This window comes from Clupea harengus, chromosome 19, assembly GCF_900700415.2.
Source record: "Clupea harengus chromosome 19, Ch_v2.0.2, whole genome shotgun sequence".
Lineage (NCBI taxonomy): Eukaryota > Metazoa > Chordata > Actinopteri > Clupeiformes > Clupeidae > Clupea > Clupea harengus.
Genome location: NC_045170.1, coordinates 2,945,320 through 2,965,601, shown reverse-complemented (window position 1 = coordinate 2,965,601; position 20,282 = coordinate 2,945,320). Strand labels below are relative to the sequence as shown.

General features: G+C 42.6%; 1 protein-coding gene across 1 annotated transcript; it reads left to right on the top strand.

The window, feature by feature from the left end:
- The first annotated feature begins 12,233 nt into the window (after positions 1–12,233).
- Positions 12,234–20,249, top strand: oscp1a (organic solute carrier partner 1a). Its single transcript, XM_042710722.1, has 12 exons — positions 12,234–12,585; positions 13,110–13,139; positions 13,364–13,518; positions 14,490–14,657; positions 15,172–15,252; positions 16,588–16,691; positions 17,564–17,692; positions 18,000–18,066; positions 18,206–18,258; positions 18,392–18,529; positions 18,734–18,785; positions 19,463–20,249. Exons 1-12 carry the CDS (start codon positions 12,474–12,476, stop codon positions 19,580–19,582), a joined length of 1,209 nt encoding a protein of 402 aa, XP_042566656.1. The 5' UTR covers positions 12,234–12,473; the 3' UTR covers positions 19,583–20,249.
- The last annotated feature ends 33 nt before the right edge of the window (positions 20,250–20,282 follow it).

Sequence of the window (20,282 nt, the reverse complement as noted above, 5' to 3'; positions counted from 1 at the left end):
TTCTTTTTTCCTCTTGTGGTTCTTTTTCCTCTGTTTGTTCTCCTTCAGTCTCCGATTCTTTTTCCTCTTGTGGTTCTTTTTCCTCTTGTGGTTCTCCTTCAGTCTCCGTTTCTTTTTCCTCATCTTGTGGTTCTCTTTCAGTCTCCTGTGGTTCTCTTTCAGTCTCCGGCTCTTTTTCCTCTTGTGGTTCTCCTTCAGTCTCCGGTTCTTTTTCCTCTTGTGGTTCTCCTTCAGCCTCCGGTTCTTTTTCCTCTTGTGGTTCTCCTTCAGCCTCCGGTTCTTTTTCCTCATCTTGTGGTTCTCCTTCAGTCTCCGGTTCTTGTGGTTCTCCTTCAGTCTCCGGTTCTTGTGGTTCTCCTTCAGTCTCCAGCTCTTTTTCCTCTTGTGGTTGTTCTCCTTCAGCCTCCGGTTTCTATTTCCTCATCTTGTGGTTCTCCTTCAGTCCTCCGGTTCTTGTGGTTCTCCTTCAGTCTCCGGCTCTTTTTCCTCTTGTGGTTGTTCTCCTTCAGCCTCCGGTTCTTTTTCCTCCTGTTGTTCTCCTTCAGTCTCCGGTTCTTTTTCCTCTTGTGGTTCTCCTTCAGTCTCCGGTTCTTTTTCCTCTTGTGGATCTTTTTCCTCTTGTGGTTCTCCTTCAGTCTCCGGTTCTTTTTCCTCTTGTGGTTCTCCTTCAGTACCCGGTTCTTTTCCCTCTTCTGTTTGTTTGTTCTCCTTCAGTCTCTGGTTCTTTTTCCTCTTGTGGTTCTCCTTCAGCCTCCGTTTCTTTTCCCTCTTGTGGTTCTCCTTCAGTCTCCGGTTCTTTTTCCTCATCTGGTTGTTCTCCTCCAGTCTCCGGTTCTTTTTCCTCTTGTGGTTGTTCTCCTCCAGCCTCCGGTTCTTTTTCCTCTTGTGATTGTTCTCCTTCAGTCTCCGGTTCTTTTTCCTCTTGTGGTTCTCCTTCAGTCTCCATTTCTTTTCCCTCATCTGGTTGTTGACCTTCTTCAGTCTCCGTTTCTTTTCCCTCATCTGTTTGTTCTCGTTCAGTCTCCAGTTCTTGTGGTGCTCCTTCAGTCTCCGTTTCTGTTCCCTCATCTGGTTGTTCTCCTCCAGTCTCCGGCTCTTTTTCCTCTTGTGGTTCTCCAGTTTCCGGTTCTTTTTCCTCTTGTGGCTGTTCTCCTTCAGACTCCGGTTCTTGTGGTTCTCCTTCAGTCTCCGGTTCTTTTTCCTCTTGTGGTTCTCCTTCAGTACCCGGTTCTTTTCCCTCTTCTGTTTGTTGTCCCTCTTCAGTCTCTGGTTCTTTTTCCTCTTGTGGTTCTTTTTCCTCTTGTGGTTCTCCTTCAGTCTCCGGTTCTTTTTCCTCTTGTGGTTCTTTTTCCTCTTGTGGTTTTCCTTCAGTCTCCGGTTCTTTTTCCTCTTGTGGTTCTCCTTCAGCCTCCGGTTCTTTTTCCTCTTGTGGTTCTCCTTCAGCCTCCGGTTCTTTTTCCTCTTGTGGTTGTTCTCCTTCAGCCTCCGGTTCTTTTTCCTCATCTTGTGGTTCTCCTTCAGTCTCCGGTTCTTGTGGTTCTCCTTCAGTCTTCGGCTCTTTTTCCTCTTGTGGTTGTTCTCCTTCAGCCTCCGGTTCTTTTTCCTCCTGTTGTTCTCCTTCAGTCTCCGGCTCTTTTTCCTCTTGTGGTTCTCCTTCAGTCTCCGGTTCTTTTCCTCTTGTGGATCTTTTCCTCTTGTGGTTCTCCTTCAGTCTCCGGTTCTTTTCCTCTTGTGGTTCTCCTTCAGTACCCGGTTCTTTTTCCCTCTTCTGTTTGTTGTTCTCCTTCAGTCTCTGGTTCTTTTTCCTCTTGTGGTTCTCCTTCAGCCTCCGTTTCTTTTCCCTCTTGTGGTTCTCCTCCAGCCTCCGGTTCTTTTTCCTCTTGTGGTTGTTCTCCTCCAGCCTCCGGTTCTTTTTCCTCTTGTGATTGTTCTCCTTCAGTCTCCGGTTCTTTTTCCTCTTGTGGTTCTCCTTCAGTCTCCGTTTCTTTTCCCTCATCTGGTTGTTGACCTTCTTCAGTCTCCGTTTCTTTTCCCTCATCTGTTTGTTCTCGTTCAGTCTCCAGTTCTTGTGGTGCTCCTTCAGTCTCCGTTTCTGTTCCCTCATCTGGTTGTTCTCCTCCAGTCTCCGGCTCTTTTTCCTCTTGTGGTTCTCCAGTTTCCGGTTCTTTTTCCTCTTGTGGCTGTTCTCCTTCAGACTCCGGTTCTTGTGGTTCTCCTTCAGTACCCGGTTCTTTTCCCTCTTGTGGTTCTCCTTCAGTACCCGGTTCTTTTCCCTCTTCTGTTTGTTGTCCCTCTTCAGTCTCTGGTTCTTTTTCCTTTTGTGGTTCTTCTTCAGTCTCCGGTTCTTGTGGTTCTCCTTCAGTCTCCGGTTCTTGTGGTTCTCCTTCAGTCTCCGATTCTTTTTCCTCTTGTGGTTCTTTTTCCTCTTGTTGTTCTCCTTCAGTCTCCGATTCTTTTTCCTCTTGTGGTTCTTTTTCCTCTTGTGGTTCTCCTTCAGTCTCCGTTTCTTTTTCCTCATCTTGTGGTTCTCTTTCAGTCTCCTGTGGTTCTCTTTCAGTCTCCGGCTCTTTTTCCTCTTGTGGTTCTCCTTCAGTCTCCGGTTCTTTTTCCTCTTGTGGTTCTCCTTCAGCCTCCGGTTCTTTTTCCTCTTGTGGTTCTCCTTCAGCCTCCGGTTCTTTTTCCTCATCTTGTGGTTCTCCTTCAGTCTCCGGTTCTTGTGGTTCTCCTTCAGTCTCCGGTTCTTGTGGTTCTCCTTCAGTCTCCAGCTCTTTTTCCTCTTGTGGTTGTTCTCCTTCAGCCTCCGGTTCTATTTCCTCATCTTGTGGTTCTCCTTCAGTCTCCGGTTCTTGTGGTTCTCCTTCAGTCTCCGGCTCTTTTTCCTCTTGTGGTTGTTCTCCTTCAGCCTCCGGTTCTTTTTCCTCCTGTTGTTCTCCTTCAGTCTCCGGTTCTTTTTCCTCTTGTGGTTCTCCTTCAGTCTCCGGTTCTTTTTCCTCTTGTGGATCTTTTTCCTCTTGTGGTTCTCCTTCAGTCTCCGGTTCTTTTTCCTCTTGTGGTTCTCCTTCAGTACCCGGTTCTTTTCCCTCTTCTGTTTGTTGTTCTCCTTCAGTCTCTGGTTCTTTTTCCTCTTGTGGTTCTCCTTCAGCCTCCGTTTCTTTTCCCTCTTGTGGTTCTCCTTCAGTCTCCGGTTCTTTTTCCTCATCTGGTTGTTCTCCTCCAGTCTCCGGTTCTTTTTCCTCTTGTGGTTGTTCTCCTCCAGCCTCCGGTTCTTTTTCCTCTTGTGATTGTTCTCCTTCAGTCTCCGGTTCTTTTTCCTCTTGTGGTTCTCCTTCAGTCTCCATTTCTTTTCCCTCATCTGGTTGTTGACCTTCTTCAGTCTCCGTTTCTTTTCCCTCATCTGTTTGTTCTCGTTCAGTCTCCAGTTCTTGTGGTGCTCCTTCAGTCTCCGTTTCTGTTCCCTCATCTGGTTGTTCTCCTCCAGTCTCCGGCTCTTTTTCCTCTTGTGGTTCTCCAGTTTCCGGTTCTTTTTCCTCTTGTGGCTGTTCTCCTTCAGACTCCGGTTCTTGTGGTTCTCCTTCAGTCTCCGGTTCTTTTTCCTCTTGTGGTTCTCCTTCAGTACCCGGTTCTTTTCCCTCTTCTGTTTGTTGTCCCTCTTCCGTCTCTGGTTCTTTTTCCTCTTGTGGTTCTTTTTCCTCTTGTGGTTCTCCTTCAGTCTCCGGTTCTTTTTCCTCTTGTGGTTCTTTTTCCTCTTGTGGTTTTCCTTCAGTCTCCGGTTCTTTTTCCTCTTGTGGTTCTCCTTCAGCCTCCGGTTCTTTTTCCTCTTGTGGTTCTCCTTCAGCCTCCGGTTCTTTTTCCTCTTGTGGTTGTTCTCCTTCAGCCTCCGGTTCTTTTTCCTCATCTTGTGGTTCTCCTTCAGTCTCCGGTTCTTGTGGTTCTCCTTCAGTCTTCGGCTCTTTTTCCTCTTGTGGTTGTTCTCCTTCAGCCTCCGGTTCTTTTTCCTCCTGTTGTTCTCCTTCAGTCTCCGGCTCTTTTTCCTCTTGTGGTTCTCCTTCAGTCTCCGGTTCTTTTTCCTCTTGTGGATCTTTTTCCTCTTGTGGTTCTCCTTCAGTCTCCGGTTCTTTTTCCTCTTGTGGTTCTCCTTCAGTACCCGGTTCTTTTCCCTCTTCTGTTTGTTGTTCTCCTTCAGTCTCTGGTTCTTTTTCCTCTTGTGGTTCTCCTTCAGCCTCCGTTTCTTTTCCCTCTTGTGGTTCTCCTCCAGCCTCCGGTTCTTTTTCCTCTTGTGGTTGTTCTCCTCCAGCCTCCGGTTCTTTTTCCTCTTGTGATTGTTCTCCTTCAGTCTCCGGTTCTTTTTCCTCTTGTGGTTCTCCTTCAGTCTCCGTTTCTTTTCCCTCATCTGGTTGTTGACCTTCTTCAGTCTCCGTTTCTTTTCCCTCATCTGTTTGTTCTCGTTCAGTCTCCAGTTCTTGTGGTGCTCCTTCAGTCTCCGTTTCTGTTCCCTCATCTGGTTGTTCTCCTCCAGTCTCCGGCTCTTTTTCCTCTTGTGGTTCTCCAGTTTCCGGTTCTTTTTCCTCTTGTGGCTGTTCTCCTTCAGACTCCGGTTCTTGTGGTTCTCCTTCAGTCTCCGGTTCTTTTTCCTCTTGTGGTTCTCCTTCAGTCTCCGGTTCTTTTTCCTCTTGTGGTTCTTCTTCAGTCTCCGGTTCTTGTGGTTCTCCTTCAGTCTCCGGTTCTTGTTGTTCTCCTTCAGTCTCCGATTCTTTTCCTCTTAAGTTGAAAGCAATAACTGTCTTGATGAGCTCTGGACCTGGGAAATCCATAGCAATCACTCCAAGACACGGTGGCCTATTTGAGTCCTTTAGGAGCATCTCAAGATGGTGGCCCACCACTGAGTTTAATTTCTTTGCGACTTTTTCGGGCACATCAAATAGATTAGTAGAGCTTGTATCCGTGACGACCAAATGATCAACACAATACTTCCCAGCCTGTCTGAGGTGTTCCGGTAGTTGTTCCTCCTTTGGTTTTCGATTATGAAAAATCAACGTGACACCGGGGGCTACTCCTACATGAAAGGTTGAGCTTTGAATCAAGACGATTTTGCCCCTGACCTGAGAAACTGAGGGTACGTTTGGTTCTTTCCATACATTTAAGTCTTGACTGAACAGGTCTTTTACAATGTGAACAGCGTTTCTATCAGGAGTGACCCGCAGGAGCACAGTTTCTAACTCCTGATTACTTAAAAATACTTTAAATGTCTTTAGAACATCTGTGAACCTGACATATTTGAAGATCGTTCCAATCTTGACATAAATGGTGGTTCTATCAATAATCCCTGTCTTCAGCTCCATGTCAAAGTATCTCACTCCAGCATTGAGCTGAGCTTGTAAATCAAGCTCCTGGCACCTGTACAGGATTAGCCCATCGTACGAGAGACTTTTATGTGTGCCGGGGATAGTGATGGACGATAGGCTCTTGTCCTCAGGTAAGGATGCCATCCAGTTAACAGGACTCCGTGTTGCTGCCATCCCTGTTTCGCCTTCTTTTTCAGGACTTGGATTATTTTGGTCTCTGGTTTTCTCTTCTTTGTTTTTGTCTGGTTGTTCTCCTTCAGTCTCCGTTTCTTTTCCCTCATCTGGTTGTTCTCCTTCAGTCTCCGGTTCTTTTTCCTCTTGTGGTTCTTTTTCCTCTTGTGGTTCTCCTTCAGTGTCCGATTCTTGTGGTTCTCCTTCAGCCTCCGGTTCTTTTTCCTCATCTGGTTGTTCTCCTTCAGTCTCCGGTTCTTTTTCCTCTTGTGGTTCTCCTTCAGTCTCCGGTTCTTTTTCCTCTTGTGGTTCTTTTTCCTCTTGTGGTTCTCCTTCAGTGTCCGATTCTTGTGGTTCTCCTTCAGCCTCCGGTTCTTTTCCCTCATCTGGTTGTTCTCCTTCAGTCTCCGGTTCTTTTTCCTCTTGTGGTTCTTTTTCCTCTTGTGGTTCTCCTTCAGTGTCCGATTCTTGTGGTTCTCCTTCAGCCTCCGGTTCTTTTTCCTCATCTGGTTGTTCTCCTTCAGTCTCCGTTTCTTTTTCCTCTTGTGGTTCTTTTTCCTCATCTGGTTGTTCTCCTCCAGTCTTCGGTTCTTGTGGTTCTCCTCCAGCCTCCGGTTCTTTTTCCTCTTGTGATTGTTCTCCTTCAGTCTCCGGTTCTTTTTCCTCTTGTGGTTCTCCTTCAGTCTCCGTTTCTTTTCCCTCATCTGGTTGTTGACCTTCTTCAGTCTCCGTTTCTTTTCCCTCATCTGTTTGTTCTCGTTCAGTCTCCAGTTCTTGTGGTGCTCCTTCAGTCTCCGTTTCTGTTCCCTCATCTGGTTGTTCTCCTCCAGTCTCCGGCTCTTTTTCCTCTTGTGGTTCTCCAGTTTCCGGTTCTTTTTCCTCTTGTGGCTGTTCTCCTTCAGACTCCGGTTCTTGTGGTTCTCCTTCAGTCTCCGGTTCTTTTTCCTCTTGTGGTTCTCCTTCAGTACCCGGTTCTTTTCCCTCTTCTGTTTGTTGTCCCTCTTCAGTCTCTGGTTCTTTTTCCTTTTGTGGTTCTTCTTCAGTCTCCGGTTCTTGTGGTTCTCCTTCAGTCTCCGGTTCTTGTGGTTCTCCTTCAGCCTCCGGTTCTTTTTCCTCTTGTGGTTGTTCTCCTTCAGCCTCCGGTTCTTTTTCCTCATCTTGTGGTTCTCCTTCAGTCTCCGGTTCTTGTGGTTCTCCTTCAGTCTCCGGCTCTTTTTCCTCTTGTGGTTGTTCTCCTTCAGCCTCCGGTTCTTTTTCCTCATCTTGTGGTTCTCCTTCAGTCTCCGGTTCTTGTGGTTCTCCTTCAGTCTCCGGTTCTTGTGGTTCTCCTTCAGCCTCCGGTTCTTTTTCCTCATCTGGTTGTTCTCCTTCAGTCTCCGATTCTTTTTCCTCTTGTGGTTCTTTTTCCTCTTGTGGTTCTCCTTCAGTCTCCGGTTCTTTTTCCTCTTGTGGTTCTCCTTCAGCCTCCGGTTCTTTTTCCTCTTGTTGTTCTCCTTCAGTCTCCGATTCTTTTTCCTCTTGTTGTTCTCCTTCAGTCTCCGATTCTTTTTCCTCTTGTGGTTCTTTTTCCTCTTGTGGTTCTCCTTCAGTCTCCGGTTCTTTTTCCTCTTGTGGTTCTCCTTCAGCCTCCGGTTCTTTTTCCTCTTGTTGTCCTTCTTCAGTCTCCGGTTCTTTTCCCTCCTGTTGTTCTCCTTCAGTCTCCGGTTCTTGTGGTTCTCCTTCAGTCTCCGGTTCTTTTTCCTCTTGTGGTTCTCCTTCAGCCTCCGGTTCTTTTTCCTCTTGTGGTTTTCCTTCAGCCTCCGGTTCTTTTTCCTCTTGTGGTTGTTCTCCTTCAGCCTCCGGTTCTTTTTCCTCATCTTGTGGTTCTCCTTCAGTCTCCGGTTCTTGTGGTTCTCCTTCAGTCTCCGGCTCTTTTTCCTCTTGTGGTTGTTCTCCTTCAGCCTCCGGTTCTTTTTCCTCATCTTGTGGTTCTCCTTCAGTCTCCGGTTCTTGTGGTTCTCCTTCAGCCTCCGGTTCTTTTTCCTCATCTTGTGGTTCTCCTTCAGTCTCCGGTTCTTGTGGTTCTCCTTCAGTCTCCGGTTCTTTTTCCTCTTGTGGTTCTCCTTCAGTACCCGGTTCTTTTCCCTCTTCTGTTTGTTGTTCTCCTTCAGTCTCTGGTTCTTTTTCCTCTTGTGGTTCTCCTTCAGCTTCCGGTTCTTTTCCCTCTTGTGGCTGTTCTCCTTCAGCCTCCGGTTCTTTTTCCTCTTGTGGTTGTTCTCCTTCAGTCTCCGGTTCTTTTTCCTCCTGTGGTTCTCCTTCAGCTTCCGGTTCTTTTTCCTCATCTTGTGGTTCTCGTTCAGTCTCCGGTTCTTGTGGTTCTCCTTCAGTCTCCGGTTCTTTTTCCTCTTGTGGTTCTCCTTCAGTCTCCGGTTCTTTTCCCTCTTGTGGTTCTCCTCCAGTCTCCGGTTCTTTTTCCTCTTGTGGTTCTCCTTCAGTCTCCGGTTCTTTTTCCTCTTGTCCTTCTTCAGTCTCCGGTTCTTTTCCCTCATCTGGTTGTTGTTCTTCTTCAGTCTCAGGTTCTCCTCTTGTTTTACAATTAAGATCGATGAGGGCTTTTATGAGTTCAGGTTCTGGAAAATCCATGGCAACAATCCCCAAACAGAGTGACGTGCTCGTATCTGTCATCAGCTCATCCACCAGTCGGTACATCAGTCCATTCATCACTTCATCCTCTTTGAGTGGAGTTTGAAATCTATTGATGACTGTTATTTCTGTGTATACCAAATGACCGGTGCAATAGCTTGCAGCTTTTATGAGATTCTCCGTCAGCTGCTCCTCCTTTGGTTTGCCGTTGTTGAAGGTGAACGTGACTCCACTGGCGATTCCCAGGGTAAACATTGAGCTTTGCACCAAGACAATTTTGCCCCTGACCTGACCCATTGAAGGGATGCCTGGCTCTTTCCATACGTCTGGATCTTGATTGAACATATTTTTTGTCTTGTTAATATCACTCTTCTCTGGTGTGACTCGCAGAAGCACAGTCTCGGACCCGTGGTTGCTAAGAAATGTTTTCAAAGCCTTCAAGACATCTGACAATTCTAATGCCTTAAGACTTCCTCTTTTAACATACAGAATTCCTTTTTTAAACAAATTTTGTATCCTCTCTTTGGACAAACTTGTCTCAACTTCTACATCAAAATATCTCACTCCAGCATTAAGCTGGTCTTCTAAGCTCCAAGCCTGGTGCTGGTACCAGACAAGTCTAGTTTCCGTCAGGCTTTTATGAGTGCCTGGGATAGTCATAGATGAAAGGCTTAGATTGTTAACCAGGGCAGCCATCCAATCTGTGCGTCTGATTGCAGGATCAAGCTTAGAGCGCTTATTGAAAGGTAGAGCATCACAGTTGAAAATGGATACCCTGAAAATAGAAAAAAACAAAAACAATCTTTGTAATAAATAAGACATAGTGTAAACATTTGCATATATACGCATTAGCATAACAGTACTTAAAGCAGTAATGAAAGCCAGTATTGTAAATTATGTAGAATTTTTTTTTTTAATTACATACAAAGGAGACAAATCATGAAGGAGATATAAAAAAATATTTGTCTGGTTTCATTATTATTATTATTATTGTTGTTGTTGTTATTATATCTCATGCATAATTGGTGTACACTGTGATCATTCATACTCCATATTCATTTTCCTGGATGTTTTGTGAAGAACAATAATAGTTAATATATGTAGACATATTTTCCAATATACTCCTATTGTTGGCACATTGCACAATGCTGAAGTGGCTTGTTAACATTAACCCTTAGAAGACCACACTTCCCCGTGTCAAGAGATCAAGGCATGGCAGACTACCTAAGAGAGTGAAAAACAGGCTTGGACTTTGTAGCATTAAAGGGGCGTGCTCAAATGTGCACTGGTACTTACATGGCAAAAATGCAGGCCCACTTGGACAAAAACATGATACTTCTATCCTTAAAGGGGTCCGATACAGGAAGTCTGTTCAGCAATAAAAACATTACTATTATCATCATTATTTTTGTTATTATTATGGAATGCAGAATTGGTGTACTATGTGATCATGCACACTGAGGAACTGTGTATGATGAAATCAGGAAGTACTTCATGCAGCCCAGACGCACAGTCCTTATGTCAGGAATAATTCATTAAATTAGAAGGAATCCGTTAGTTTGGAAATACACTAAGTAAAGGGAGAAGTAATTAAAAACATGAACTCAGTTAAATTCATCATTCATCAAACTGCATTAATAACTGTTTCAGCTTATGATGAAATGATAACGAAGGACAGCTTTCAGTTCAGCATCAAACTGGGGAAATGTATTTGTAGTGTTAACTCTTACGACTGGACAGTCAATAACGCATGTAGCCAGGATGCAGCTGTCAAGAGACACTAATGTACCATACGGAGCTCTACTTTGAATATAGTGGCTTGCCTTTTTATAATCCACCCTAGCAATGATATACTGCAACAGTAAATGGTATGATATATAGATAATACATACCTTATATACATATCTAACATAAGGCATCCTATTTCAGACATTGCTTGACTCTCTGGCAATTCAATGTCATGAGAAAGGAGTCCATGGGCTATATAGCCTGTTGATTGGTCTAGGTCCAGATCATTATGTTTGTGTATACATGTAAATATATATAAATATATATATATAGTAAATATATAAATGTATAAAATACTCACCTGATTCTCTGACTCGGCAGGAAAAGAATAACTTTGTACCTTCACTCTTCTGTAGTATGCAAGTATATAATAGAAGCAGTCTAATGTTCAGAGATCACATCACTCTCCTTCTCTCTCTCTCTCTGTTCACACTCTCTCCCTTACACACACACACACACACATACCTTCTTATGAAGTGGTGGTTGAAACATTTGCATTGAGACTCTTTATCACACCAATGAGAAAGTACAGCAAAGTTGACCTATGAAAATACCCTAGCGTAGACTACTAGCGCTTGGCGGGCTTGTTATAACACTAATGTCTAATTGGCATTTGAAGTCTATTCTCCCAGTCAAAGAAAAAGTATACAGGTGTACAGGTCTTCAGACATTTGCTGTCAAAACTAAAACTTGTAAGCGAATGGTCACTTCGCAGGTGTTGCCGGTCCAAGTATCCCTATGTCTATGATTGAGAGCCAGGACATTTTTCAGAATTCAGGTCGAATTTTCAATAATGTGCACAAAAGAGGCAAATGAGTCTAATCTAACAGCATATGACACACACACACACACACACACACACACACGCCAAATGAGTATAATCTAACAGCATACTGCACTAATCCTGTGACTCCTAACACCACACACAGACACTCTCACACACAGACACTCTCATACACACACACACATATGCCCACACTCACACACATAGAAGCAGACATACCCACACTCACACACATACACACACCACACACACACAGACACTCTCACACACATACACTCTCACACACAGACACTCTCATACACACACACACATATGCCCACACTCACACACATACCCTAGCGTAGACTACTAGCGCTTGGCGGGCTTGTTATAACACTAATGTCTAATTGGCATTTGAAGTCTATTCTCCCAGTCAAAGAAAAAGTATACAGGTGTACAGGTCTTCAGACATTTGCTGTCAAAACTAAAAATTGTAAGCGAATGGTCACTTCGCAGGTGTTGCCGGTCCAAGTATCCCTATGTCTATGATTGAGAGCCAGGACATTTTTCAGAATTCAGGTCGAATTTTCAATAATGTGCACAAAAGAGGCAAATGAGTCTAATCTAACAGCATATGACACACACACACACACACACACACACACACACACACACACACGCCAAATGAGTATAATCTAACAGCATACTGCACTAATCCTGTGACTCCTAACACCACACACAGACACTCTCACACACAGACACTCTCATACACACACACACATATGCCCACACTCACACACATAGAAGCAGACATACCCACAGTCACACACATACACACACCACACACACACAGACACTCTCACACACATACACTCTCACACACAGACACTCTCATACACACACACACATATGCCCACACTCACACACATAGAAGCAGACATACCCACACTCACACACATACACACACCACACACACAGAGACACTCTCACACACAGACATTCACACACACATACATTTTCATACGCTCACACTCACACACACAGAAACACACATACCCATACTCACACACATACACACACCACACACACACACACTCTCATTTGATATGTAAGTGGTATTGCACAGGGCTGTACTCACTTCTGTTGTATATTACCATAGGGTACAGTAGATATTATCCAATATGGTATAAAGAAATTCTAACATCTCAATAAGCCTTAAACTGATTATTCTCCCAATGTATTGTCAATAGGTAGCGCCTATATATTAGTCTGTAGGCTTTACCTAAAAATGAAGACAACACAAATGAAAAGGTGATGGCCAACATAAATCACAATTTATAGCCTAATGCAGGATAGACTTTCAGTAAACGTCATCCTCCAATATGTATTTTTAGAGGTTATTAAGAGACTATCATATACCATTTAAATTGTGTAATAAAAGAAAACGAGGTCAACGTGTGTGCTGCGTGTGTGTGTGTGTGTGTGTGTGTGCTGCGTGTGTGTGTGCGTAGCCTGTCATGTCCAACAGACTCGTTAACCGGCTTTAGACGCGTGATGAGGCGAATCGGTGCGATACTTATTCTTGCTGCTCAGCTGCTGACGGTCTTAACGACGTAACTACCGATGGTGATGGCCACCCCGAGAGCTGCATACTGTTGCGCCTTTCTTTGCGAAACTCTTTATAAAATACAGGTTTTGATGGAAGTTGTACCATGTTAACGGATGACCGTAGCTAATTACAAAACCTGCATTTTTTTTGTTACGCCGTTGTTCTACAGGTCGTTAAAATGTCTTTAAAAACGTTGCCATTGCTGGTTCTGAACCTTGGAGGAGAAATGCTTTACGTTTTGGATCAACGTCTTCAAGTTCCGAATATCCCAGAGGATAAAGCGCAGAAGGGTAAACATAGGATAGTGACACTTTAAAGTAAAATTGACGTGCTAGCTGGCCGGCTTTGTTAATCCCTGAATGTAGCGACAGTAGCATGCTTCCAAGTATGGTATCCCTTCCCTTCCCTTCCCTTCCCCGACCACATATGACCTCCCATTTCTCACTCAGGATGTATCTTGAATGTTGGTTATTCGTGATTGTCATATGGCAGCAAGTCACGTAGGCTATACTCAACAGCGCTTCTTCAAATATCACGGTAATACTGTCTCAGAAGTGGCTCACTGAAATGCCCAATTACCCCGCACATGCTCAAAGAAGTAGATAATCCCAGCCGTACAGTATGCGCCTAGCTCCCCACCGTAGCTGCTAAGAGCAGAGCCCCCGAATGATTTAGGCCTTCTATGCATTCCCGTGCGGAGCCCTCAACGTCCTTCTTGTGCGTCAGAGCACACATTAAAAAGCCCACGTTCACAGTACTTTTAATTCAGTGTGTGGCACCAAAATTTTGTTTATCTTTGCTTATTTTGCCACAGGTGTTTGGTCAGAGGATGACAGAAAAAGAGGTATATTGGTCGTCTCTCTGCCCCTGTAGATAGTTTAGGTAGAAGTCCCCCCCCCCCTTGTGGAAGATGAGCTGTAGACATCATATGTAAATATGTTGAGTTTCAATGCTCTGTGCAATTAGCGCCCCACTCCCACACCCACATTATTTATAGGTTTGCCTTAGAGTATATTCACCACCGCCACTAACACACGCCTTTCCTTTTTTGATCGACACTGTCTGCAGTGATGAGTGACATAATAAGTGCATTGTTTAACAAGCCTTTCATGGAGGAACTGTTGAAGCCTCAGGATATTTACTCACACAAGGCAATGAGAACTCTCCTGACACGCATAGCACACTCTTCAATAATGAGGCTCAACCCTGCCAGCATGGAGAAGGTATGTGTGTGTGTGTGTGTGTGTGTGTGTGTGTGTGTGTGTGTGTGTGTGTGTGTGTGTGTGTGTGTGTATATGCCTCCGCCTCTGCCTCTCCACCGCTTCGGCTAGTATTATCAGAGCTGGGTGCTTACATTTACATTTAGTGCTATGGCAGACACCTTCATTCAAAGGTGTAGTTTGGGTGAGGTACATTTAAAGTGAGCAGATGATCAAGGGTCAGGGGTCACAGAGGGTCACAGGAAGAAAAGAGCCGTAAAAAATGACCCCATGGTTGCACCAGAATCCCGATAGCTGAAAGTGTTTTTATATAATATTGCATAATATACATTGTGTGTTTGTTTTTGATTGTTCATAAGAGGAAATACTCTACTTATCAACTTAGAAATAATGCATTTATTGAGAAGTGATACAATTTTGAATCATTTGGCATGTAAGGGGTATTGCACAGGGGTGTATTCACTTCTGTTGTATATTACCGTATGGTACAGTACATATTATCCAATATGGTATTAAGATACCAACCAGAAACAGTTTATGTCTAAGATCACAATAAGCCTAAAACATATTGTTTTCCCAATATATTGTCAATAGGTAGCACCTATATATTATTCTGTAGGCTCTACCTAATAATGAAGATAGGAGATAGCGAACATCACAATTCATGGCCTAATGCAGGATAGGCTTTCAGTTAACGTCATCATCCAATATGTCTTTTTAAAGATTATTAAGAGCCTGTGTATTTTGTGGCACTAAGTGAAGTTAAAGCTGCTTATCTGATTTTGTTATTTTTCGAAGCAACCAAAGGAGAAAAGGACTACAACCCACCTCGGTTATAACCCAAGCCAACCAAATATATAACCAAATACTGCTGAAGTCCATATCAACTCCCCCCCCAAACTAAGCCTGTTGTCCGTCTATTACAAAACATTGGAGACTAACAGTGTATCTGTTTCCCTTTCTCTCTCCTTCAGCTGTATGATCTCATGGTCATGGCATTGAAATATCAAGTGCTACTTTGTCCAAGACCTCGGGACTTGTTGCTAGTGACGTTCAATCACATTGACACCATCAGGCATTTTGTAAGCCACAACCCCAGACTTGCCAACCAGATTGATGAGTCTCAACGACAATTTATTGAGGTACTTGTCAAATCTGTCTGAGTCTGAGTATCGGTTCACCCAGAGTTCACCCAAATAGGTTTGCAGACTGAGAGGTCCTAATAGTATCATGATAGATGTTTTCTAGTCTATTTTTTAAAGATTGTAGATTGTATTTCACTCTACCATGCCACTGTGTGAGTTTCACTGTGGTGAAGGGCTAAAAGTTCATGTCTATGTACGTACTGTATGTGCTATGCATGTATGTACAGTAGTACCATGTGCTGTGGTGTTTTACGCAGTGCCGTTTCAAACATGATTTAAGCATCATGCTCATCTTTGATTACAGATGTACCATGTGCTGTGCCGTTTCAAACATGATTTAAGCATCATGCTCATGTGCTGTGGTGTTTTGTGCTGTGCCGTTTCAAACATGATTTACGCCTCATGCTCATCTTTGATTACAGATGTACCATGTGCTGTGGTGTTTTAAATAAATTATTATTATTATTATTATTATTATTATTATTATTATCATGCTCATCTTTGATTACAGATGTATAAACATTTGACTGACGGCGAGTTCCAACTCATCCGACAAACTCTACTCATCTTTTTCCAAGACGTGCATGTTAGGGTAAGTTCTATGTCAATATATGATGTATGTATGTGCACGTTAGGGTAAGTTCTATGTCAATATTGGCCCATTTCTTGTTTAGTTCATGGACGCTGTCAAATTGAAATTAAGTGACTGTTGGCAGGCAGGTTCCTGCGCAGGTCAATGGAGAAGGATGCCTTGAATACAGACTTACATTACATGACGTATGGTATACAGTTTAATACAGACTTATATTACATGTTATATGGTATACAGTTTAATACAGACTTATATTACATGTTATATGGTATACAGTTTAATACAGATTTATATTACATGTTATATGGTATACAGTTTAATACAGACTTATATTACATGTTATATAGAATACAGTTTAATACAGACTTATATTACATCCTATATGGAATACAGTTTAATACAGACTTGTATTACATCCTATATGGAATACAGTTTAATACAGACTTATATTACATGTTATATGGAATACAGTTTAATACAGACTTAAATTACATGTTATATGGTATACAGTTTAATACAGACTTATTCAATTCAATTCAATTCAATTCAATTCAACTTTATTTCGCCATGTATACAGATACTAGGAATTTGTTTTGGTATTCTCCATGCAGGCTATAGTATCACCAAACTATCTCCTGCACGAGATCTCCACGGCCGCTATAATATTACATGTTATATGGAATACAGTTTAATACAGACTTATATTACATGATATATGGTATACAGTTTAATACAGACTTACATTACATGATATATGAAATACAGTTTAATACAGACTTATATTACATGTTATATGGTATACAGTTTAATACAGACTTATATTACATGATATATGAAATACAGTTTAATACAGACTTACATGACATGCTATATGGTATACAGTTTAATACAGACTTATATTACATGTTATATGGTATACAGTTTAATACAGACTTATATTACATGATATATGAAATACAGTTTAATACAGACTTATATTACATGATATATGGTATACAGTTTAATACAGACTTACATTACATGCTAAATGGTATACAGTTTAATACAGACTTACATTACATGTTATATAGAATACAGTTTAATACAGACTTACATTACATGTTATATGGTATACAGTTTAATATAGACTTACAGTACATGCTATATGCTATACAGTTGCACCACAAACTCAAACAGCCAAAACAAACAGCATCAGGCTTCACTGCCATTCGTATTACAGTCCTACAGATTCAGATTGTGTACTGCATAGAAGTGTCTGCCATAGTTTACGACCAAACGATTAAAGGTTACTACTGCTGGCGTGCATATTTTCACATGCTCCGTTTCCGTGCGAAGGTGTCACTGTTTCTCAGAGAGAAGCTCCAGAGCCCCAACGGGCGATTTGTCCTCAGCACCTCAGGCCCGGTACCTCAAGGCTCAGATGTTCCAGGACTAATCAGGTAATCTAAGATTGACATGGGGGAAGGAAGTACCTGAGTTTACGAGGCCGGCATACCTTTACCTGCACGGTAAACGCTTTTTGGCTTCATAGCAACAAGTGCACGGCGTTCTCTAGCCGCAGATTAGACTGAGAGGAGACGGCCAATGTGTTATTTAATGTTTAACCTTTGACCTGTGCTCTGGGAGTGAGACGCTGTAAGTATCGGACAACACTTTAAAGGGACACCTGAGGGAGGTGCAGAAGTCCTAGACCAACAATGACGTTTTATGGGGTTTAAGTGTTGGGCATTGGGGACATGGGGGGCATGTTGCCAGGGCAGTTCAGGAGTTTAGACAAAGAAATGACTCATTCATTTGTCTGCTATCCTCTGCATGTCTATACTAAAAATGTGGGTTAAATGTGATTATTTAGGGGAAATGAAATGTGTGGAAGTATTTGGATAAACTGTTAGTGGCTATTTGTGGGACATGCCCAGCTTAATATGTAAACGTTTGTGTTGCTACGCCTTGTGAGGCCTAGGTATACTGAGTTTCTGTTTCTTTTAAAAACAAAAACGTCTCTGTCCAGTTTAGTTATAGTCTTGTTATACTATTATTATAGTCTGATTATATTATAGCCTTGTAATGGTCTCATTATATTATAGTCTTGTAATAGTCTCATTATATTATAGTCGTGTAATAGTCTCATTATATTATAGTCTTATATAGTATATATATATATAAGACTATATATAAGACTATAATATAATGAGACTATTTCAATAATATATATATGTATATAATAGTTTTATTAAAATAATAAGAAGAAGAAGAAGAAGAAGAAGAGCTATTCTTACTTTTAGTAATATTGAGTCAGTACTGATCTCCACAGGTCGTTTAACTGTAATGGGAAGGAGCAGAAGAGGCGGGAGTTTCCCAGCGGTGGGACCTACACCAGCCACATGCGTGAGGGCTCCTTCGACATGGCGGGGGACAGAGTCATCCGCCTGGGCACCAACATGTACAGAAACGCATCCTATGTTCTTCATGTCTTTACTTCACATTTGTGTTCTGTCTACATTTGTGTCCTTAACCTTGACCCTTTAAAACAATCTGTCCAATGTGGTAGTTGAAGTGTACTCTGGTGCTGAACCTTTAAAACAATCTGCCCAATGTGGTAGTTGAAGTGTACTGAACCTTTTGATAGCTTTAACATCATTAGATATTTATAGGACATCGGGAAAACTGCGTGTTAATTAATGTTACATCCAAACTTTGTGAATTGTAGTAAATGTTATTTTTGTTTTGATACTCCTCACAACGGACAGGTACAGTGAGTCAGCTGAAAACACACAGACCACAGGAACTCCCAGAAGGTTCAACCAGAACTCCCAGGTACAGGAACTAGCCTCTCCCCAACCTAATCTATTCAATTCGATTCATATAGCGCCCTTAACAACAGACATTCAGACCCTCTCACACTCCAGCCACTCTCACACTCCAGCCACTCTCACACTCCACTCTCACACTCCAGCAACTCTCACACTCCACTCTCACAGAGCGGCGCTTTACAGAGACCAAGGTCTAGTCTCCACTGAAACACCCTACCTGTTCAACCGGTTGCATGAATAAGAATGTGTAGGTGTACACTAGCATGAATCCGAATGTGTGAAGTGTACACTATGTGCCTCTGTGTGTCTGCATTGCTAGGCTAACGCAGCCACCCCAACCCTTTGGCCAAAGAGGAGCTGAACCTGCTGGCTAGGCTGATGGGTGGCATGGAGGTGCAGGACCCCCACAGCGGGAACTCTGGCTTCCGCGTGAACCTCTTCGCCACAGACCAGGAGGAAGAGGAGGCGTGAGTGGACGTTTGTGAACAAACCTTCAAAAGTTGTATTATTATTATTAGTTGTGATATTGGGAATGTGTGCGGCCATTTTGACACGTGATAAAGGTCACATTTGCATTTAGATTTATTCATGGGGCAGGGGTATTATATCCAGTCATTACGTCCAGTTTCATCCAGTTGTAATAGTTTTTCAACGTTTTGAATCTTTTTCAGGGAAAGTGAGACAGATGGTGTGTTCGCTGTCATAAACATCCAAGCCACCCAGGTGAATATGTCTGCGTAGGACTTCTGCTGTCTGTCTGCGTAGGACTTCTGCTGTCTGTCTGCGTAGGACTTCTGCTGTTTTAATGACTGTTGAATAAATGGAGGGGCTTTCTCTCTCTTCTTCACAGTACTAAATCTTCAATAAAGCCTTCGACAGTTTGTAGGACAGATAGGTCAACATGGAAGGTCAACATGTATGAACTCCACTTTTTAAGGCACCAAAAGAAAGAACACCCAGGCTTTCATGTGAATGTTTTCCTACATAAAGTATATCTACATGAGTCATAGCTACACGTGAGGTGATCTGGAATTGAAAAGCTTGCCAGTGGAGAGCTCCACCCAACAATAATTGATTTTGTTGGTAGAAAGCCAGATGCTTTGCATAAATAGTTTGCTAAACCATCGTGCGTGTGTGTGGGTGTGTGAGTGTGTCTGTTAGTGTTATTGTCAGTGTGGGCAAGTAGGTGTTTGTGTGAGTGTGAGTGCAAGTGTGTGGTGTGTGTGTGTGTGTGTGTGTCTGTGTCCATGGAAACCCCCAGGTCATCCCCTCTGATCCTTGATGTGTGCGTATGTGTGTTTGTATGTTGTGTGTGTGTGTGTGTGTGTGTGTGTGTGTGTGTGTGTGTGTGTGTGTGTGTGTGTGGTTTAACCATATTTTCTTTACGTGTTTTCTCTGAGGATCACCATGCCAACTCTGAACTGGCCCGGATTGCTGGCGAGTTCACAGATCAGGAAGAGACTTCGGACGCCCCGAGCAGCAAAGGGGACCACCTGCTGTCACTGATGGACGAGCTGTGAAGAAGAGCAGAGAGGAAGAGGAGAAATATCTTGGCATAAGATGGACAAGAACGGCGCTACTCATCAACACTGAAACCAAACTGTCACTGAAGCTTGTGGTTAAAAACTGGAAAGAGTTTGTTTGTATTTTTAATGTGGGTGGATTCCACAAGAGCTTCTTAACATGTTTTTGGTGTTAGTCACGGGCTGAGGTTTTCAGGGTTTTGTGAGTTTTATGAGGCTTATAAGATGAATAAATAAGTTACTGAAAAGTAATTGAATGTTATCCACATTAACCATGTTATCCATGTTATCCATGTTAACACTGAAACCAAACTGTCAATGAAGCTTGTGGTTAAAAACTGGAGTTTGTATTTTTAATGTGGGTGGATTCCACAAGAGCTTCCTAACATGTTTTTGGTGTTAGTCACGTGCTGAGGTTTTCAGGGTTTTATGAGTTTTTTGGAGACTTATAAGATAAAGTGCAATAAATAAGTTACTGAAAAGTAATTGAATGTTATCCAGTTCACTTGACTGGTTCATGATATATTTTTCATGACTTGATCATTATTAAATACAGACACAAAGTATGCAAAAAAGCGTTACAAAGAGTTTCAAAGTGCAAATAAATCATTCACATCCATGTTATATGTATATTTAAAGTAATGAATAAAATACCCTAACCTTTGCTAGGTTGTTTTTATTGTAATGTTGACATCCT